Raw genomic sequence first — 23,431 nt, 5'->3', positions numbered from 1 at the left:
ATGTTAATATAAAGTACATGATCCTACTAAAATGATTTTACTTTTCTAATGCTGTAGACCTGTACATTCTAAAAAAGTTGACTGATTTAAGATGCAAGAACGACATGTTGACAAGACCAAAGAATGTAACCCTACAGAATGATGTCTTTACACTACAGGGTGAGGACAGCGAACTGCAGAATATTCATATTAAAATTAATAGGGTGTAAAGGACTGCCCAATTAACATCTCTAACAACCCACCACCACCACCTAACATTAAAGTTCCCATCACCTGGGGTGTATTCATCAATGCAATCCGTAGCAAAAGGTTTTGCGATGTAAAACGTTTTGGAACTAAAACAAGTGTTTCTAATTGTTTTTAAAGTTCAGGTAGGTCCCTCACCGTTTCAGCCTGTTTAGCTTCCATTTGGTTACTAGTGAATACACCCTTAAACACCATTTTCTAAGTTTAGGAAGAGCACCAAGCATCCAAGAAGAAGAATCTCTGAATTTGGCCTGTGGGTTTCCTTATGGATTGTTGTCATGGTGCTCTTCAAAACAATGTCCCACGTGAAACAAGTGTGTGTTTAGTTCCCTTTGAACCTCAACCAATTGCCCAATACCTCATGCAAATATTTGAGAACAAAGCTGATTCGGTTACATGGTACACAGAGGATACGTCTCAAATGGCACCCTATTCCCTATTTAGGGCCTGAGCCCTGGTGAAAAGTAGTGCACTATATAGGGAATAGGGTGCCATTTGGGACGTATCCAGAGATAAACAAAACAAACAAGTTTGATTTCAAGATGAAAGCCAGCAATGGCAGCCATGTTGTTTCCCATCAGTTTAATAGAAGCACCAGGGCCTGAGTTTTAAATCATGCAGACTCAGTTGCCGGGTAGATTAGAGGGAAGAGTACAAAGCCAGCCAGGGCAGTTATCTGACTGGGGAGGGGAAGGGAAAGGGAGGGCTTACCATGGCTTCATTATCTTCTGTAGTTTCTGATAGCGTCTGCAAAGATTTAAGAAACTTTGGCGTCAGGGGAGAACACAATGACCACGGAAGAAGGGGCTCAAGTCATAGTAGACAGATGGAGGTTATGGTTAGACAATAGACACATTGCCCAGGTGTGTGTGTGTGTGTGTGTGTATGTCCGATCTGTCACTGTAGCTTCTTTCTGATAAGACCAGACCAGGGGGCTGTATGTATGTGATTTTCACAATAAATAAGGTTGCATGGACAGGAGAGACCTGATCCTAGATCTGCAGTCCTACTCTGAGATGCTTCATACATATGGACCCAGAGCCCAGACACATGGAGGATGGAGATGGACAGGACGTGAACAGAGCTTAACTGTGACAACTCAAATGTAGATCGCAACACAAGGCTGACCTGCTACAGTAACATGTGATACAATACAGGGAATAACATACAACACATTTGGCCAAACAGAATTACACTGAGACCAGAGCCATAAATATCTACAGGGCTCTGGTTAACACATGGGAATGGGCAGAGGTATGATAGTGACAGAAGTGGAGGAGGATATTTGACCAAATAAACACACTCAAATAACAGACTCTGAACATGCACGCACGCACGCGCGCACACACACAGACAGACACAGGCACACACACACAAAGCATGCAAAGCCGAAGTATGGCTTGGGAAGCAGTTGGAGTCTTACCTTGACAGACAGACAGACAGCGTTACACAACAGGCTATGCTTGCAAAGATGACAACAAACAGACCAAAAAATGGTCAACAATTCATTTAAACAACGAGAAGATCTCATGCGAGATCTTAACATCATCTTCTTTTGTGATAAAACAGTAAGCTTGCTACAAAATTAACATAATTCCCCAGGGATCCAAAATGTTCGCCAGTTGACATTGGTTCAACTGTACATTCTCAGCAGTTCTGGAATGTATCTGTTATGTTACTACACCAATAGGGGGCGCAACATGTCTTTCAATCACTGATAGGGTAGCCCACATTAATACAGCATGATGTCATGCCCCAGACTGGGATATTAGAAAGTACTGCTCCCTGGTGTCTCTTTTTCCTAAGCCTGTGAATTATTATATTACACTAGTCGGTCAGCAGGAATGAAGATGAGTTATAAACACTGATACACACACACCTGCACTTTCAAACTCCGGGGCTATGCTCTGTTGACGCAGGAGTCATCTACATAAAACCTATTTAAAGAAAGAGGCCTGAGGTGGCAGTATGCATCATGGGGGAATTAAGTGGGCAGCACTACTTATAGGAGCATGAAGGAGGGGAATTTATTAATAGGGAAATGAATATGCATTAAGAGCATTTAAATCAAGATCACAAAATAATAATATTGAAGTCTTTGGGCTTCATGAGTGTGAATCGTTTTGCTTTAATGGCACAATCAATCTATACAGTAAAGGGAGATATGTCAACACTAATATGGGCCCTGGTCTAAAGTAGTGCAATATATTAGGGAATAGGGTATCGCACGGGAGGCACACATACTGAATGTAACTGTGGTGGGTCTTCACCTCCCCTGTACAAGAATGGAAGGTACTCTTCTAGTTCCTATTGTAGAGGGGAGATACACTAACAGAATGGAAGGTACTCTTCTAGTTCCTATTGTAGAGGGGGGATACACTAACAGAATGGAAGGTACTAGTTCCTATTGTAGAGGGGGGATACACTAACAGAATGGAATGTACTAGTTCCTATTGTAGAGGGGGATACACTAACAGAATGGAATGTACTAGTTCCTATTGTAGAGGGGGATACACTAACAGAATGGAAGGTACTAGTTCCTATTGTAGAGGGGGGATACACTAACAGAATGGAAGGTACTAGTTCCTATTGTAGAGGGGGATACACTAACAGAATGGAATGTACTAGTTCCTATTGTAGAGGGGGATACACTAACAGAATGGAAGGTACTAGTTCCTATTGTAGAGGGGGATACACTAACAGAATGGAATGTACTAGTTCCTATTGTAGAGGGGGATACACTAACAGAATGGAAGGTACTAGTTCCTATTGTAGAGAGGGATACACTAACAGAATGGAAGGTACTAGTTCCTATTGTAGAGGGGGATACACTAACAGAATGGAAGGTACTAGTTCCTATTGTAGAGGGGGATACACTAACAGAATGGAAGGTACTAGTTCCTATTGTAGAGGGGGGATACACTAACAGAATGGAATGTACTAGTTCCTATTGTAGAGGGGGATACACTAACAGAATGGAAGGTACTAGTTCCTATTGTAGAGGGGGATACACTAACAGAATGGAAGGTACTAGTTCCTATTGTAGAGGGGGATACACTAACAGAATGGAAGGTACTAGTTCCTATTGTAGAGGGGGATACACTAACAGAATGGAAGGTACTAGTTCCTATTGTAGAGGGGGATACACTAACAGAATGGAAGGTACTAGTTCCTATTGTAGAGGGGAGATACACTAACATAATGGAAGGTACTAGTTCCTATTGTAGAGGGGGATACACTAACAGAATGGAAGGTACTAGTTCCTATTGTAGAGGGGGATACACTAACAGAATGGAATGTACTAGTTCCTATTGTAGAGGGGGATACACTAACAGAATGGAAGGTACTAGTTCCTATTGTAGAGGGGGATACACTAACAGAATGGAAGGTACTAGTTCCTATTGTAGAGGGGGATACACTAACAGAATGGAAGGTACTAGTTCCTATTGTAGAGGGGGATACACTAACAGAATGGAAGGTACTAGTTCCTATTGTAGAGGGGGATACACTAACAGAATGAAAGGTACTAGTTCCTATTGTAGAGGGGGATACACTAACAGAATGGAAGGTACTAGTTCCTATTGTAGAGGGGGATACACTAACAGAATGGAAGGTACTAGTTCCTATTGTAGAGGGGAGATACACTAACAGAATGGAAGGTACTAGTTCCTATTGTAGAGGGGGATACACTAACAGAATGGAAGGTACTAGTTCCTATTGTAGAGGGGGATACACTAACAGAATGGAAGGTACTAGTTCCTATTGTAGAGGGGGATACACTAACAGAATGGAATGTACTAGTTCCTATTGTAGAGGGGGATACACTAACAGAATGGAAGGTACTAGTTCCTATTGTAGAGAGGGATACACTAACAGAATGGAAGGTACTAGTTCCTATTGTAGAGGGGGATACACTAACAGAATGGAAGGTACTAGTTCCTATTGTAGAGGGGGATACACTAACAGAATGGAAGGTACTAGTTCCTATTGTAGAGGGGGGATACACTAACAGAATGGAATGTACTAGTTCCTATTGTAGAGGGGGATACACTAACAGAATGGAAGGTACTAGTTCCTATTGTAGAGGGGGATACACTAACAGAATGGAAGGTACTAGTTCCTATTGTAGAGGGGGATACACTAACAGAATGGAAGGTACTAGTTCCTATTGTAGAGGGGGATACACTAACAGAATGGAAGGTACTAGTTCCTATTGTAGAGGGGGATACACTAACAGAATGGAAGGTACTAGTTCCTATTGTAGAGGGGGATACACTAACAGAATGGAAGGTACTAGTTCCTATTGTAGAGGGGGATACACTAACAGAATGGAAGGTACTAGTTCCTATTGTAGAGGGGAGATACACTAACATAATGGAAGGTACTAGTTCCTATTGTAGAGGGGGGATACACTAACAGAATGGAAGGTACTAGTTCCTATTGTAGAGGGGGATACACTAACAGAATGGAATGTACTAGTTCCTATTGTAGAGGGGGATACACTAACAGAATGGAAGGTACTAGTTCCTATTGTAGAGAGGGATACACTAACAGAATGGAAGGTACTAGTTCCTATTGTAGAGGGGGATACACTAACAGAATGGAAGGTACTAGTTCCTATTGTAGAGGGGGATACACTAACAGAATGGAAGGTACTAGTTCCTATTGTAGAGGGGGGATACACTAACAGAATGGAATGTACTAGTTCCTATTGTAGAGGGGGATACACTAACAGAATGGAAGGTACTAGTTCCTATTGTAGAGGGGGATACACTAACAGAATGGAAGGTACTAGTTCCTATTGTAGAGGGGGATACACTAACAGAATGGAAGGTACTAGTTCCTATTGTAGAGGGGGATACACTAACAGAATGGAAGGTACTAGTTCCTATTGTAGAGGGGGATACACTAACAGAATGGAAGGTACTAGTTCCTATTGTAGAGGGGGATACACTAACAGAATGGAAGGTACTAGTTCCTATTGTAGAGGGGGATACACTAACAGAATGGAAGGTACTAGTTCCTATTGTAGAGGGGAGATACACTAACATAATGGAAGGTACTAGTTCCTATTGTAGAGGGGGGATACACTAACAGAATGGAAGGTACTAGTTCCTATTGTAGAGGGGGATACACTAACAGAATGGAAGGTACTAGTTCCTATTGTAGAGGGGGATACACTAACAGAATGGAAGGTACTAGTTCCTATTGTAGAGGGGGATACACTAACAGAATGGAAGGTACTAGTTCCTATTGTAGAGGGGAGATACACTAACATAATGGAAGGTACTAGTTCCTATTGTAGAGGGGGATACACTAACAGAATGGAAGGTACTAGTTCCTATTGTAGAGGGGGATACACTAACAGAATGGAATGTACTAGTTCCTATTGTAGAGGGGGATACACTAACAGAATGGAAGGTACTAGTTCCTATTGTAGAGGGGGATACACTAACAGAATGGAAGGTACTAGTTCCTATTGTAGAGGGGGATACACTAACAGAATGGAAGGTACTAGTTCCTATTGTAGAGGGGGATACACTAACAGAATGGAAGGTACTAGTTCCTATTGTAGAGGGGGATACACTAACAGAATGGAAGGTACTAGTTCATATTGTAGAGGAACAGTAATTCCAAGTGCCAGTGTATGATGAGTTCAGCTGTGCTCTCCAGCCAGAGAGAGAGTGTGTGTTTGGTCTATCAGAGAGAGTGTGTGTTTGGTCTATCAGAGAGTGTGTGTGTTTGGTCTATCAGAGAGAGTGTGTGTTTGGTCTATCAGAGAGAGTGTGTGTTTGGTCTATCAGAGCGAGTGTGTGTTTGGTCTGTCAGAGAGAGTGTGTGTTTGGTCTATCAGGGAGAGTTTGTATTAGGGCTGACCTTGCATGGTGATGGTAAAGCCCTTTGCATGCGAGCAGCTACTGACTGGGAAGTCTCTCTGGGCTGGGGAGGCTTAATGAGGATGTCATGTAGCAGAACACGTGTGTGTTTCAGACCACTGATGCCCTCTCAGCCAGTAAACCCTGTGTCCAGAGCCCTCGGGCTAGCCTTTAATGAGAGTCTGCTGGGAATGACAAGCATTTGGTTGGATTCAGGGCCGTTCAGTATAGTACAGTGCAAACAGCTCTGGGTGACTGGAGACGGCTGACTGTGTGTGATTGAATGGGGGGGTGAGTGTGTGAGAAACAGAGGGTGTGTGTGTGTGTGTGTGTGTGTCTTGCTTTGACTGTGAGCGCGTCTACAATGTGTGTTTTGACTCTGCAATCACTCTACGCTCACATAGCATGACCCTGGCTCTCCTCTCCCTCCCTGGCTCTCTGGCAGTGGGGCTGTGAGCCCAAACTGGCCCCTTCCCCTACCCTCCCTCTCTCCTCTCCCCCTGCCTCCTCCCCCCCTGCCTCCTCCCCCCATGGGGTTCCAGTCAACATCACGGCTGAGAAACTCCACCTCAGCAAAACGCCACCGCCTGCCCTCGCCGTAAACTTCCGCTGAGCCAGAGACAGCTTCCAAAACGCCACCGCCTGCCCTCCCCGTAACCTTCCGCTGAGCCAGAGACAGCTTCCAAAACACCACCGCCTGCCCTCGCCGTAACCTTCCGCTGAGCCAGAGACAGCTTCCAAAACGCCACCGCCTGCCCTCGCCGTAACCTTCCGCTGAGCCAGAGACAGCTTCAAAAACGCCACTGCCTGCCCTCCCCGTAACCTTCCGCTGAGCCAGAGACAGCTTCCAAAACGCCACCGCCTGCCCTCCCCGTAACCTTCCGCTGAGCCAGAGACAGCTTCCAAAACGCCACCCTATTACCTACACTACTTTTGCCCTGAACCCTATTGGCCCTGCATCAAAAGTAGTGCACTATACAGGGAATAGGATGCCATCTGGGACACAGCCAGCCTACCAAGTCCAAAGCCCAGCGAAACAGGCAGAGACATTTTATATTTACATTTTAGTCATTTAGCAGACGCTCTTATCCAGAGCGACTTACAAATTGATTCATTCAACTTATGATAGCTAGTGGGACAACCACCCAATATATCTATTATTTTTTTTATGGGGGGGTGGGGGGGGGGTGGGTAGAAGGATTACTTTTATACTATTCCAGGTATTCCTGACAGAGGGAGACCACCATTTAAGAGAACACTGCTTGGGAATGAGGTGGGGTTGCCGGGGGGAAGATAGAGTAAAATAAGGGAGGAGAAAGGAAAAGAGGAAGTACGTACTCCGTGCCACTCTCCACCATCTGTGTGAGCAGTGAGATGCCGTCCAGGTTGATGAACTCCTGGGCGAAGGTGATGTCTCTGGAAGAGTTGGCCAGGTCCTTCAGAGACTCCAGCTTGGCATCCATACTGGATGACTGGATCCTCTCATGGAGCTGGGCCGCCGTCTGAGACTTTAGGGGAGGGTAGGGGGGAGACAGCCGGGGAGAGGGCAGAGACAGGGTTATACACAGGATATACACTGAGTGTACAAAACATTAAGAACACCTATCCTTTCCATGAAATAGACTGACCAGGTGAATCCAGGTGAAAGATATGATCCCTTATTGATGTCACTTGTTAAATCCACTTCAATCAATGTAGATGAAGGGGAGGAGACAGGTTAAAGAAGGATTTTTAAGCCTTGAGACAATTGAGACATGGATTGTGTATGTGTACCATTCAGAGGGTGAATGGGAAAGACAAAAGATTTAAGTGTCTTTGAATGGGGTATGGTAGTAGGTGCCAGGTGCAACGGTTTGTGTCAAGAACTGCAACGCTGCTGGGTTTTTCACGCTCAACAGTTTCCCGTGTGTATCAAGAATGGTCCACCACCCAAAGGACATCCAGCCGACTTGACACAACTGTGGGAAGCATTGGAGTCAACATGGGCCAGCATCCCTGTGGAACGCTTTCGACACCTTGTAGAGTCCATGCCCCGAAGAATTGAGGCTGCTCTGAGGGCACGCCGTGTATATATACAGTGAGCTCCAAAAGTACTGGGACAGTGACACATTTTTTGTTGTTTTGGCTCTGTACTCCAGCACATTTGAAATGATACAACGACTATGAGGTTAAAGTGCAGACTGTCAGATTTAATTTGAGGGTATTTTCATCCATATCGGGTGAACCGTTTAGAAATTACATCACTTTTTGTACATAGTCCCCCCATTTTAGGAGACTAAAAGTATTCGGCGAAATTCACTTACAGTGAGGGAAAAAAAGTATTTGATCCCCTGCTGATTTTGTACGTTTGCCCACTGACAAAGACATGATCAGTCTATAATTTTAATGGTAGGTTTATTTGAACAGTGAGAGACAGAATAACAACAACAAAAATCCAGAAGAACGCATGTCAAAAATGTTATAAATTGATTTGCATTTTAATGAGGGAAATAAGTATTTGACCCCCTTTCAATCAGAAAGATTTCTGGCTCCCAGGTGTCTTTTATACAGGTAACAAGCTGAGATTAGGAGCACACGCTTAAAGGGAGTGCTCCTAATCTCAGCGTGTTACCTGTATAAAAGACACCTGTCCACAGAAGCAATCAATCAATCAGATTCCAAACTCTCCACCATGGCCAAGACCAAAGAGCTCTCCAAGGATGTCAGGGACAAGATTGTAGACCTACACAAGGCTGGAATGGGCTACAAGACCATCGCCAAGCAGCTTGGTGAGAAGGTGACAACAGTTGGTGCGATTATTCACAAATGGAAGAAACACAAAAGAACTGTCAATCTCCCTCGGCCTGGGGCTCCATGCAAGATCTCACCTTGTGGAGTTGCAATGATCATGAGAACGGTGAGGAATCAGCCCAGAACTACATGGGAGGATCTTGTCAATGATCTCAAGGCAGCTGGGACCATAGTCACCAAGAAAACAATTGGTAACACACTACGCCCTGAAGGACTGAAATCCTGCAGCACCCACAAGGTCCCCCTGCTCAAGAAAGCACATATACAGGCCTGTCTAAAGTTTGCCAATGAACATCTGAATGATTCAGAGGAGAACTGGGTGAAAGTGTTGTGGTCAGATGAGACCAAAATCGAGCTCTTTAGCATCAACTCAACTCGCCATGTTTGGAGGAGGAGGAATGCTGCCTATGACCCCAAGAACACCATCCTCACCGTCAAACATGGAGGTGGAAACATTATGCTTTGGGGGTGTTTTTCTGCTAAGGGGACAGGACAACTTCACCGCATCAAAGGGATGATGGACGGGGCCATGTACCGTCAAATCTTGGGTGAGAACTTCCTTCCCTCAGCCAGGGCATTGAAAATGGGTCGTGGATGGGTATTCCAGCATGACAATGACCCAAAACACACAGCCAAGGCAACAAAGGAGTGGCTCAAGAAGAAGCACATTAAGGTCCTGGAGTTGCCTAGCCAGTCTCCAGACCTTAATCCCATAGAAAATCTGTGGAGGGAGCTGAAGGTTCGAGTTGCCAAACGTCAGCCTCGAAACCTTAATAACTTGGAGAAGATCTGCAAAGAGGAGTGGGACAAAATCCCTCCTGAGATGTGTGCAAACCTGGTGGCCAACTACAAGAAACGTCTGACCTCTGTGATTGCCAACAAGGGTTTTGCCACCAAGTACTAAATCATGTTTTGCAGAGGGGTCAAATACTTGTTTCCCTCATTAAAATAAAAATACATTTATAACATTTTTGACATGCGTTCTTCTGGATTTTTTTGTTGTTATTCTGTCTCTCACTGTTCAAATAAACCTACCATTACAATTATAGACTGATCATGTCTTTGTCAGTGTGAAAATGTACAAAATCAGCAGGGGATCAAATACTTTTTTCCCTCACTGTATATGTGTATTAAAGTAGTCACAAGTTTAGCATTTGGTCCCATATTCCTAGCATGCAATGTTTACATCAAAGCTTGTGACTCCACAAACTTGGATGCATTTGCTGGTTGTTTTGGTTGTGTTTCAGATTATTTTGTGCCCAAATAATGCATCCAGCAAATGCATCCAACAAATTTGTAGAGTCAAGCTTAATGTAGTCATTGCGTGCTATGAGTACAGAGACAAAACGATAAACAAATGTGTGACAAATGTGTCACTATCCCAATACTTTTGGAGCTCGCTGTGTACAGTTGAAGTCGGAAGTTTACATACACTTAGGTTGGAGTCATTAAAACTTGTTTTTCAACCGCTCCACAAATTTCTTGTTAACAAACTCTAGTTTTGGCCAGTCGGTTAGGACTTCCAGTAATGCCTGGCGAAAACCAAACTCTGCATTCCACAGTAAGAACATCATACCAAAGGTCAAGCATGGTGGTGGTGGTGTGATGGTTTGGGGATGCTTTGCTGCCTGAGGACTTGGACGACTTGCCTTAATAGAAGGAACCATGAATTCTGCTCTGTATCAGAGAATTCTACAGGAGAATGTCAGACCATCCGTCTGTGAGCTGAAGCTGAAGCGCAGCTGGGTCATGCAGCAAGACAATGATCCAAAACACACAATCAAGTCTACATGAAAATTGCTAAAAAGCAACAAATTGGAAGTTTTGGAATGGCCTAGTCAAAGTCCAGACCTAATCCCAATTGAGATGTTGTGGCAGGACTTGAAACGAGCAGTTCATGCTTGAAAACCCACACGTCACTGAGTTAAAGCAGTTCTGCATGGAAGAGTGGGCCAAAATTCCTCCACAGTGACGTGAGAGACTGATCAACAACTACAGGAAGCATTTGGTTGGAGTCATTGCAGCTAAAGGTGGCACAACCAGTTATTGAGTGTAAGGGGGCAATTACTTTTTCACACAGGGGAATTGGGTGTTGCATAACTTTGTTTATGAAATAAATATGAAAATATATATATATATATATATATATGTAATTGTTGTGTTATTTGTTCACTTATGTTCCTTTTATCTAATATTAGGTTTTGGTTGAAGATCTGATAACATTCAGTATCACAAATATGCAAAAGTAGAGAAAATTAGAAAGGGGGCAAATACTTTTTCATAGCACTGTATAGGGTTGAGTCAGGGCTAATAGAAAGAACAGCTGTCTAAGACTGGAGTCAAAAGGTTGCCTGGGTACCAGTCTGTTTGTGCCACTCCTTGTCTTGCCAAACATCATGGCACAAACAAACTAGTACCTAGGCTAGTCAAAAGGAGAGAGAAAAAAGTGCCCACCCACTCTGCCCAGAGTAGGTGAAAACATGCTTTGGTGATGACATTTCACTTCCTTATGTTATAAAATACATTTTACCAAGACAAAAATAATTATTCATGTTCTGAATTGTTCAGTGGGGTCTTTCTCTAACATATCAATAACATTATATCCAAAAAGTCTGATTTCGTAACTCATACATCGGATAATAAGCACTGAGCTCTTTCGACAGAGCGGTGCCGCTTCATCCCAGCAACCTGTGAGGATTTTACATGTTGTGGTGGTCATCTGCAAAGTTGTTTCCAGGGGTCACAAAAAGATAAATTAGCATGTCACAAGCTGAATTAAATGTAAAAGGCTTTAAAAATAAATAGCTTGCGGTACGCTCTGTGCTCCATTGATGTTTCACAGAGATATGCTTGTTTTTGTGAGAAATCTTTGAAAATGAAGAGGAATTCCGCATTAATATGAAAAGTGAATACTAAAATATGAAATGTCTCAAAATCGATATCTATCTTACCTCCATATTGTTTTATAGCCTCCAGATTCAAGAAGAAAGAGGACGAGTTCAATGGTGAGCCTGTCAGGTAGCCGTAATTCTCACACAGCATCCAGCCTAGCTGACGCAATGCTATGATTTTTGACCACTTTTTTCTGGCCTGCATTGATTTAGTCACCCTAATTCTGGCCATCCTACAAGGGTAAAGGGTATTTTGTTTTTTTATGTATTGTTTTTTACATTATTAGCTCAGAAAGTGTTTTGACAAGAATTTCGCTACACCCGCAATCACATCTGCTAAACACGTGTATGTGACACAAATTGATTTAATTTGATTTGAAAACATATTGGTCAAAATATGCGTTTTTGATTGGACAACCTATAGAGTACAGTCTGGGCCTGGTAGCAGAGGGAAAGAGTGAGCGAGAGAGAGAGCGAAAGAGTGAGAGAGAGCGAGAGCGCGAGAGAATGAGCGAGACTGCACGTGCGAGAGAGAGAGGGGAGAAAGCAGGGTTACAGATGTAGGATCTTTGCAATGCAGAACATTCAGAACTTGTAGTGTATTTGAGGTTTAAAAAGGCTTCTGAAGTTTGTAATGTACATTTTGAAATTTCAGATTTGATTTTCCGTTATGAAAAATGTATCAACCCTTACAAAAATTTACATGAATTATAATCCACATAATAGTTCATATTTCCTGTTGCTGCAGGGTTATTTTCCTGCTGTAGCAAACTGGCTCAAATTAAGATCCTACATCTGTATACAGTTCTTGAGGTAATGTGTAACATTATGTTACATTATGGATGGTGCTGATAATCTATTATACAGTATGTATGCTAAAATCAGGGCTTACCCTTTTACAGCCATGTCATTAACTTGGACTGTTATTGTCTTCAAGGGAAAAGCCTGGCCATAACAAGAATGCAGAGAAGGCAACAAAAAAAAGAAATCTATCTAACCCCCTGCGTACACTGGAGCAGACGTTTCTGCATGGGCCTATCTCGAGTGAATTCCCCCCTAACAGCAGACACTTTTCCAGGCCTCTCACTCTCTCTATCTAGCCGAGGGATAAGAGGAAGAGGAAGACAGGAGGAAGGAGGGGACAGGCGAGATTAAGATGTACTGATAGGGATGACTGACACTCTCAGTCACAATGCTGAGTATCTAACAACATCTTAATGTTACGAACAGGAAGGCAAGATGGTCGAATGGTTGTGTAAGTTCAATGAGTCATTTAACTTAACCATAACATTTCTTGTTCCACTTCATTCTGAAATTCCCCGTTACTCTGAAATGTGACGTTCCACTTTTAAATGGAGAAAAGGTTAAAAATATCAAAAGAAGATTTAACCTTATAACATGAAACTATTGGAGCTCCATGAACAGAGTCTCTTCCTCTTCCAATATGTTTTAGGACCACTTGATTACATAACCCAGACTTACAGGAGATGTTGTCAGTCGTAGTATAGAACCATTCTTTATGTCATTCCGATTCTGCGGTGACAAGAAGAGGGACAACTTAGAGGTGTGATTTCAAACTTAACATACATACACAAAGTATTTCTGCTGAGTTGAAACATTAAAATCAATATGCATATTATCATTTTTTAGTCCAATATGACAGAGATAACAAGAAAGTAGATGCCAACCTTTTCTGTGATGTAGAAATTAGTGGAATCAGCATTTTGCAGAGCAAAGTTTTCGTGGTTCCCCAAAGACCATCTGAAAGCGAAAATGTAAAACAATAAAACACATTTGAACTTTGAATTGAAAGAACACTGCATCTCTCAGCGCCAGAGAAACACTTAGACCCAAGGTACGTTTTATGTAAATGCAGCACAGAAACGCATAACTATGAGCATTTCTTTCAAGGTTGAGAGAGAGAGAGAGAGAGAGAGAGAGAGAGAGAGAGACAGACAGACAGACAGAGAGAGAGAGAGAGAGACAGAGAGACAGAGAGAGCGACAGAGAGCGACAGAGAGAGACAGAGAGCGAAAGAGAGAGAGACAGAGAGAGAGACAGAGAGCGACAGAGAGAGAGACAGAGAGCGACAGAGAGAGACAGAGAGCGACAGAGAGAGACAGAGAGCGACAGAGAGAGAGACAGAGAGCAACAGAGAGACAGAGCGACAGACAGAGAGACAGAGAGAGAGAGAGCGACAGAGAGAGCGACAGACACATTTCCTTACCCTTCGCACACTTCTTTTATAATGGCCGAGAGGGGCTTTTTCTGAGAAAAGAAGAATGAGTAATCAGAATCAATAGCTCATCCTCATTAGAACACACAAGGACCTTTAAGGACAGCTTCTTCAATGGAAGTGGGGGAACATTTACTTTACTCTATAGGAAAAGGATGCAGTAGAAGTCCACTACTCAGAAACAACTACATTATATAACATTAAAGGAGGTTCAGATAGAACCAGAGAGGATTCTTCAGAGAACATTTTAACTAGCCTGGTCCCAGATGTGTTTGTGCGGTCTTTCCAAATCCTATGTTCATTGTCACGCCAGTTGGCAAGACGGCACAAAGACTGATCTGGGACCAGTCTATGTTTGTAACATCATGCAGGGTGGAGTGGTACAGCTTTAGTGGTCAGTGGTTGAGGATCTGGACAGCAGGGTACACACCCTATGTCAAACCAGGGCTAAGTCCCAAATGGCACCCTTTACCTTACATAGTGGACTACTTTTGACCAGGACCTATAGGGCTCTAGTCAAAAGTAGTGCACTATGTAGGGAATAGGGTTCCATTTGGGATGCAGCCCACATGTTCTGCTGTTGAATCAACAACCATCTGCACATCATTATAGTTCCATAAAATATTTCAAATGGTATTGTGTATAGCTATAATGTCCCTCTGCAGACAGAGGGCCAAAGGGAGGGGGAGGTGTTGTGTGTTTTGGGACGATAGTGACAGCCAGTATTAACTCTCTCTACTGCAGCGTTCCCTATTCCTCGAAGAGTTGTACTGCAGGGAAGAGGGGGGGACTAACACTGCGTGCACACACACACACACACACACACACACCTCTTCTCTCCCTATCCCCCTGTACCCTTGCCCCTAGGACAGAGCCTTACCAAGGCTTCAAGCATTCCTATTCTCGCTCTACCTCCCCCCTCTCTCTCTCTCTACCTCTCCCTCTCTCTCTCTCTACCTCCCCCTCTCTATCTCTCTACCTCCCCCCTCTCTCTCTCTACCTCCCCCCCTCTCTCTCTCTACCTCCCCCCCTCTCTCTCTCTACCTCCCCCCCTCTCGCTCTACCTCCCTCCGTCTCTCTACCTCCCTCTCTCTCTCTCTCTACCTCCCTCTCTCTCTCTCTCTACCTCCCTCTCTCTCTCTCTCTACCTCCCTCTCTACCCCCCCCCCTCTCGCTCTACCTTCCTCAGTCCCTCTACCTCCCTCCGTCTCTCTACCTCCCTCCGTCTCTCTACCTCCCTCTCTCTCTCTCTCGCTCTCTACCTCCCTCTCTCTCTCTACCTCTCTCTCTCTCTCTACCTCTCTCTCTCTCTCTACCTCCCTCTCTCTCTCTACCTCCCTCTCTCTCTCTCTCTCTACCTCCCTCTCTCTCTCTCTCTCTACCTCCCTCTCTCTCTCTCTCTCTACCTCGCTCTCTCTCTCTCTCTCTACCTCCCTCTCTCTCTCTCTCTCTCTACCTCCCTCTCTCTCTCTCTCTACCTCCCTCTCTCTCTCTCTCTACCTCCCTCTCTCTCTCTCTACCTCCCTCTCTCTCTCTCTACCTCCCCCTCTCTCTCTACCTCCCTCTCTCTCTCTCTACCTCTCCCTCACTCTACCTCCCCCTCTCTCTCACTCTACCTCCCCCTCACTCTCTCTACCTCCCCCTCACTCTCTCTACCTCCCTCCGTCTCTCTACCTCCCTCCGTCTCTCTACCTCCCTCCGTCTCTCTACCTCCCTCCGTCTCTCTACCTCCCTCCGTCTCTCTACCTCCCTCTCTCTCTACCTCCCTCTCTCACTCTACCTCCCCCTCTCACTCTACCTCCCCCTCTCACTCTACCTCCCCCTCTCACTCTACCTCCCCCTCTCACTCTACCTCCCCCTCTCACTCTACCTCCCCCTCTCACTCTACCTCCCCCTCTCACTCTACCTCCCCCTCTCACTCTACCTCCCCCTCTCACTCTACCTCTCTGTCCAGAGCATCCACCCCAGCCCCTCAGAGCTACAGTAGCTGTTTCTCGCTCATTAGCATGTGCTGTACTTCGATCAATTCTCTGACGCTAACAAGCAAATGTATGGGTAGAGGCCTGGGAGGCACAGCAGCAGAGTTATAGAGAGATAGAAACAGACACACACACAGTGTGTTGCTGTGTGATAGAGAGGCAGCAGCTCACTCTGAAGAGGCTCTTTAGATTTCTGCAGAGCTAGTCTCAATGGGCTCCAGAGCACTGAGCTGGCTGCTTTAACACATTCATAGAGTGCCTCAGTCAGCAATGGAGGTAGGCAGGCATATTCTGCAGGGCCTAGGCTGCTACCAGAGGCCACACAGAGGAGAGGAGAGATAGAGGAGAGGGGAGGGAGGGAGGAGAGGAGAGAGGAAGAAGAATGGGTATGTTTTCACAGTTAAAACAGCTTGGAGGAAAATGCATGCATCTCTCAGCAGCACCTAACTCCATGACAGTGTAAATTGTCAGTAACAGAGTAACAATTACAGTTGAAGTCGGAAGTTTACATACACCTTAGCCAAATACATTTAAACTCAGTTTTTAACAATTCCTGACATTTAATCCTAGTAAAAATTCACTGTCTTAAGTCAGTTAGGATCACCACTTTATTTTAAGAATGTGAAATGTCAGAATAATAGTAGAGAGAATTATTTATTTCAGCTTTTATTTCTTTCATCACATTCCCAGTGGGTCAGAAGTTTACATACACTCAATCAGTATTTGGTAGCATTGCCTTTAAATTGTTTAACTTGGGTCAAACGTTTCGGGTAGCCTTCCACAAGCTTCCCACAATAAGTTGGGTGAATTTTGGCCCATTCCTCCTGACAGAGCTGGTGTAATGGAGTCAGGTTTGTAGGCCTCCTTGCTCGCACATGCTTTTTCAGTTCTGTCCACACATTTTCTATAGGATTGAGGTCAGGGCTTTGTGATGGCCACTTCATTACCTTGACTTTGTTGTCCTTAATCCATTTTGCCACAACTTTGGAAGTATGCTTGGGGTCATTGTCCATTTGGAAGACCCATTTGCGACCAAGCTTTAACTTCCTGACTGATGTCTTGAGATGTTGCTTCAATATATCCACATAATTTTCCTTCCTCATGATGCCATCTATTTTGTGAAGTGCACCAGTCCCTCCTGCAGCAAAGCACCCCCAGAGCATGATGCTGCCACCCCTGTGCTTCACGGTTGGGATGGTGTTATTCGGCTTGCAAGCCGCCCCCTTTCCCTCCAAACATAACGATGGTCATTATGGCCATACAGTTCTATTTTTGTTTCATCAGACCAGAGGACATTTCTCCAAAAAGTACGATCTTTGTCACCCATGTGCAGTTGCAAACCGTAGTCTTGCTTTTTTATGGCGGTTTTGGAGCAGTGGCTTCTTCCTTGCTGAGCGGCCTTTCAGGTTATGTCGATACAGGACTCGTTTTACTGTGGATATAGATACGTTTGTACCTGTTTCCTCCAGCATCTTCACAAGGTCCTTTGCTGTTGTTCTGGGATTGATTTGCACTTTTTGCACCAAAGTACGTTCATCTCTAGGAGACAGAACGCGTCTCCTTCCTGAGCGGTATGACGGCTGCGTGGTCCCATGGTGTTTATACTTGCATACTATTGTTTGTACAGGTGAACGTGGTACCTTCAGGTGTTTGGAAATTGCTCCCAAGGATGAACCAGACTTGTGAAAGTCTACAATTTCTTTTCTGAGGTCTTTTCTGAGGCACTGAGTTTGAAGGTGGGCCTTGAAATACATCTACAGGTACACCTCCAATTGACTCAAATGATGTCAATTAGCCTATCAAAAGCTTCTAAAGCCATGACATCATTTTCTGGAATTTTCCAAGCTGTTTAAAGGCACAGTCAACATAGTGTATGTAAACTTCTGACCCACTGGAATTGTGATACAGTGAATTATAAGTGAAATAATCTGTCTGTAAACAATTGTTGGAAATATCACTTGTGTCATGCACAAAGTAGGTGTCCTAACCGACTTGCCAAAACTATAGTTTGTTAACAAGAAATTTGTGCGAGTGGTTGAAAAACGAGTTTTAATGACTCCAACCTAAGTGTATGTAAACTTCAGACTTCAACTGTACATTTACAGAGATTATATGCCTGGAGTTGTAATTTGTGCTAGGGGTGTATCACAGTTCACATCGAACGTGTGACAGGTCATCTTGTGTACATTGCCCTTTACATCAGTGGGTGTGTACATTATAATCCATCCCCAATTTACACACCAAAGGATTACTGTGCTGTGTTGTATCCACCCAGGGTAAGCTACTAGCTCAGGGGTACAGTAAGAAATAGGGGTGAAATTTAGGTGACCAATCCTGATCCTGACTGATTCCTGCATTACCTTGATGGCTGCATCCCAAATTGCACCCTATGAGTCCTGGTCAAAAGTAGTGCACTATAAAGGGAAACGAGTGCCATTTGGGAATTCTCCATCTTCCGAACCACTGAGAGCCACTGACGGCAGGAGTGCATTCAATAGGGCACACTGTACAAAACATTTTGCAATGGAAAAACAAAAAACATATGTTTCTTATTACAGTACATGTTTACAGAGTAGGTAGGTTCCTCCCCATTTCGGCCTGTTTGCCTCTGTGGTTCCTAGTGAATACACCCCAGATAGCACAACCATAGAAATACAATTAGAACACTATCTCTGGGCTGGTTTTCCAGACCTATGTTATTAAGCCTTGCCCTGGACTAAAACGCATACTCAATTGAGAATCTAGGTCCAGAAAACTAGGCTCTATGAGTGCAACTGACGTCTGCACTAATCCGAGTCAGTCAAAGAACTAGCAACGCATAGGTTGTCACCAATGGTTTTGAGACAATAGGTGAAAGTAGTACTGGGCAGCTTATTGGACAATGGACCCCTCTTTTTCATCAGGCACTGACCTGGTCTATCTCCATGAGTTTGGGGAAGGCCCCAGGCCACTCTATGGCCACCTTGACGATATCGGAGGGTGGCGGCATGATGACGGTGGAGGGGGTGTGGAGGTGCCTCTCACTGTCTCACCGCTGAGGAGCTCTCATGCAAACCTGAAGGGGAGAGAAACAGACATAGGGGGTAATGTTAGTGAATGGACAGAATTGAATAGAGTATAACAGACTACTGAACCCAACCTCAGCAGAGGTGTTGCTCCTGAACCCAACCTCAGCAGAGGTGTTGCTCCAGAACCCAACCTCAGCAGAGGTGTTGCTCCTGAAACCAACCTCAGCAGCTCATCTCCAGGGGCCAGTTTGTGTGTCGTGCTCGGCTCTGGGTGATGAGAGCAGCGGTGTGACACACACGGCAGGCAGCATCAGAGGTGTTACAGGCTTGAGGACACACAATCACACATAAACACCTCACAAATGTTCACACACACACACCTCTCACTCTCTCAGACACACTTGTGTGCACACACACTCTAGTTCACACATATACTCAGACACGCACCTATTTTCTCTGAGCGAGACACACACACACACACGGCAGTGAACTGTAATCCTGCGTGTCTCAGGCCAGCAATATTAGCGCTGAGAATGCAGAAAGGAGGATGTTTAGCAGAGAGAGAGAGATGGAGAGATGAATCTCCCCTGGCTTTCTAAGATAAGACTGGTTAAGCTGTTGTCTGCACTCAGAGAATACCAGAGGACCGGACAGACTTCTGAGGCAGGCAGCACTTCCTAGTGTCAGACGGTATCCAGATTTACATATCGTCATACCGTTTCTGTACCATACCGGGGTATACAGTATTAGCTAGCAAGTGGCGTTACTAATGTTATATATTACACACAGTGCATTCTGAAAGTATTCTGACCCTTTGACCTTTTCCACATTTTGTTACGTTTCAGGCTTATTCTAAAATGGATTAAATTGTTTTCCCTACACACATTACCCATAATTACAAAGGAAAAACTTTTTTTTTTTATGTTTGCAAATTTATAAAATAAAAAAAAAACAGAAATATCACATTTACACAAGTATTCAGACCCTTTACTCAGTACTTTGTTGAAGCACCTTTGGCAGCGATTACAGCCTCAAGTTTTCTTGAGTATGGCGCTACAAGCTTGGGACACCTGTATTTGGGGAGTTTCTTCAATTCTTCTCAGCAGATACTCTCAAGCTATGTCAGGTTGGATGGGGAGCGTCACTGCACAGCTATTTTCAGGTCTCTACAGAGATGTTCGATCGGGTTCATATCCGGGCAACTCAAGGACATTGAGACTTGTCCCGAAGCCACTCCTGCATTGTCTTGGCTGTGTGCTTAGGGTCGTTGTCCTGTTGGAAGGTGAACCTTCGCCCCAGTCTGAGGTCCTGAGCGCTCTGGAGCAGGTTTTCATCAAGGATCTCTCTGTACTTTGCTCCATTCATCATTCCCTCGTACCTGACTAGTCTCCCAATACCTGGCGCTGAAAAACATCCCCACAGCATGATGCTGCCACCACCATGCTTCACCGTAGGGATGGTGCCAGGTTTCCTCCAGACGTGACGCTTGGCATTCAGGCCAAAGAGTTCAATCTTGGTTTCAACAGACCAGAGAATCTTGTTTCTCATGGTCTGAGAGTCCTTTAGGTGCCTTTTGGCAAACTCCAAGCGGGCTGTCATGTGCCTTTTACTGAGGAGTGGCTTCCGTCTGGCCACTCTACCATAAAGTCCTGATTGGTGGAGTGCTGCAGAGATGGTTGTCCTTCTGGAAGGCTCTCCCATCTGCACAGAGGAATTCTGGAGCTCTGTCAGAGGGACCATTGGGTTCTTGGTCACCTCCCTGACCAAGGCCCTTCTCCCCCCGATTGCTCAGTTTGGCCGGGCGGCCAGCTCTAGGAAGAGTCTTGGTGGTTCCAAACTTCTTCCATTTAAGAATGATGGAGGCCACTGTGTTCTCGGGGACCTTTAATGCTGCAGAAATGTTTTGGTACCCTTCCCTAGATCTGTGCCTTGACACAATTCTGTCTCGGAGCTCTATGGACAATTCCTTCGACCTCATGGCTTGGTTTTTGGATAAGAGCGTCTGCTAAATGATGTAAATGTTTTTGCTCTGACATGCACTGTCAACTGTGGGACTTTATATAGACAGGTGTGTGCCTTTCCAAATCATGTCCAATCAATTGAATTTACCACAGGTGGACTCCAATCAAGTTGTAGAAACATCAAGGATGATCAATGGAAACAGGATGCACCTGAGCTCAATTTCGAGTCTCATAGCAAAGGGTCTGAATACTTATGTAAATAAGGTATTTCAGTTTATTTTATTTTTTACATTTGCTACAATTTCTAAAAACCTGTTTTCGCTTTGTCATTATGGGGTATTGTGTGTAGATTGATGAGGACATTTTTTTTTATTTAATCCATTTTAGAATAAGGCTGTAACGTAACAAAATGTGGGAAAAGGGAAGGGGTCTGAATACTTTTTATATGTTTTATTTTCTGTATAATTTTTTGTTGCACAAAACAATTTAGGCAACAGGGATCTTGATCCAGGAGGGGATTGAATGTCTCTGCTGTAACCAATAAGCTTGATCTTGACATCTAGGCACTTAGCTAGCAAATTAGCAAACCAAATGCATAGCTGGATATAATTTATTTGACACATCTTAGATTTCTTATAGTCATACTTAACTTATGGTTATAAGCAGTGGCATAGCACGCACCCCTACAGCCCCCGCTGAAAATCATACCGTTGGTATTTTGAAATATACAGTTTATACCGTATACCGGGGTATCGTCCAAGCCTGGCACTTCCCTCTTCCTAAGGATTTGATTTCAAACCACAAGGGAGGACTTCACCTTCTAATGACCCCAAACGTCCATCCAAAATAGAAATGGTGTAAATGGAAATAGTGTATATGGAGTACCGTAGATGTAGGATATGTCCCAAAATGGCACCCTATGTAGTGCACTACTTTTGGCCCCTAACCTATGGATCCTGGTCAAAAGTAGCACACGACATAGGTCACACACTACTAGGGAGCCATTTGGGGTACAGACACAGTCTATGGAGCACTGCAGATATACAAAAAAAACTGCCAAGCAACACCATGTATTATTCAGGACTTCTGTCTGGATCTAGATGGCTTGGACCATCTTCACTCCTGGAGGAGAAGCTCCTTTACATATTTAATCCTCTTTCATAATACATGGAGTCTCAGGGTCGACTCAAAGGTCCCAAATACTACTCTATTCCCTATTGACGTGCTACTTTAGACCATGGCCCAATATAGAGCTCTGGTCAAAAGTAGTGCACTATATAGTGAAAAGGGTGCCATTTGGGACGTAACCATAGAACACATCTCAATGGCTGCACTAGGGAATAGGGTGCCATTTGGGACACAGCCAATGTGTGTAGCCTTCATCTCTCTCGGTCCCCATGCACTGTTTATTCTTAAAAGACAGTAGTCATGTCATCTGTCTGTTCTGGTGTGGTGTGGTGTAGTGTGACTGAGTGACTCACCCCATAATAAATAAGCACAGCCCTTGTTCAGGGCCTGTTGCCATGGGAGCCATGGCTTCAGTAGACACTAGCTAGCTACATCTTTATTTCTATCCAGGGTGTGTCACACAGACAGTCACCTTTTTTTTGTTGTAACTTCAACTTCCCAAAATTCATTAGAACCAATACCATTATTTTTTATCACTATTAAAATAAGTCTGAGGAAAATATTGGACTCGGTTTAAACACTGGAGTGGATGTATAATTAGAGCTTTGCCTTCAGTGTCTTCAGAGAGTGTGTGTGTCCTTCCAGACCTGCAGCTGTCTGTATTGTGTTGATGAAACTAGGCTCCTCGCTAAAAACACTGACTCTCTCTCTCTCCGTTCATGCCTCTCCCTTCTTTAAGCTCATTCAGAGAAAATTGTGTTTTAGTCATCCGTTCTAGGAAAGTGGAGGGAGGGAGGTGTAGAGAGAAAGACAGAGAGAGAGAACACAGGAGGCAAAAATAGACAAGCATTGTCTTGATGAGCACAAGCTGCCCTTTACACTGTGGGTAGAGGAGCATAGCTACACACACACATACACACACATACACACACACAAACACACACAAACACACACAAACACACACACACACACACACACACACACAAAAACTAATGTGCAGGAGGACGGGCACCGAAGCAATAGTGCCTTCCCTTTGTAAACAGAATGATGCATCAACACCAACATAGCCTTGGAACACACTGCCTTTCACTGTCTTTAGTTTTATAAGATGACCTTCTTCACATGCAGGCAGAAAACAAGAGCCTTTGTGGGAGTGATGTGTTTATCTATAGATATACAGAAGTCAAAGAAGCAGCAAAGTACTGGGATAAACTGTCAGAACGTGTGGTGTCCCTGGTGTGTGCATGTGTGTCAGTGTTTACGCGCGCGAGTGTTTGCGTGCGTGGGCTCTGGTCAAAAGTAGTGCACTATATAGG

General features: G+C 44.2%; 1 protein-coding gene across 1 annotated transcript in view; it reads right to left on the bottom strand.

The window, feature by feature from the left end:
• Window positions 1–23,431, bottom strand: part of LOC311116337 (engulfment and cell motility protein 1-like) — a gene marked incomplete at its 3' end in the record, with an annotated part of 50,260 nt that overhangs the window by 6,875 nt on the left and 19,954 nt on the right. Inside the window, exons 2-7 of the mRNA XM_084191431.1 lie at window positions 18,930–19,073; window positions 14,031–14,071; window positions 13,492–13,564; window positions 13,286–13,336; window positions 7,461–7,630; window positions 958–993 (exon numbers count right to left, since the gene is read on the bottom strand). Of these exons, the coding sequence (XP_084047557.1) occupies window positions 958–993; window positions 7,461–7,630; window positions 13,286–13,336; window positions 13,492–13,564; window positions 14,031–14,071; window positions 18,930–19,007 (449 nt within the window). The remainder of the gene's footprint in view (window positions 1–957; window positions 994–7,460; window positions 7,631–13,285; window positions 13,337–13,491; window positions 13,565–14,030; window positions 14,072–18,929; window positions 19,074–23,431) is intronic.

This window comes from Coregonus lavaretus (genome assembly GCF_964263955.1).
Source record: "Coregonus lavaretus genome assembly, contig: HAP1_SCAFFOLD_1017, whole genome shotgun sequence".
In the NCBI taxonomy this organism is placed as follows: Eukaryota; Metazoa; Chordata; class Actinopteri; order Salmoniformes; family Salmonidae; genus Coregonus; species Coregonus lavaretus.
The sequence above is the reverse complement of the archived record's forward strand: the minus strand, read 5'-3'. Positions and strand labels throughout refer to the sequence as shown.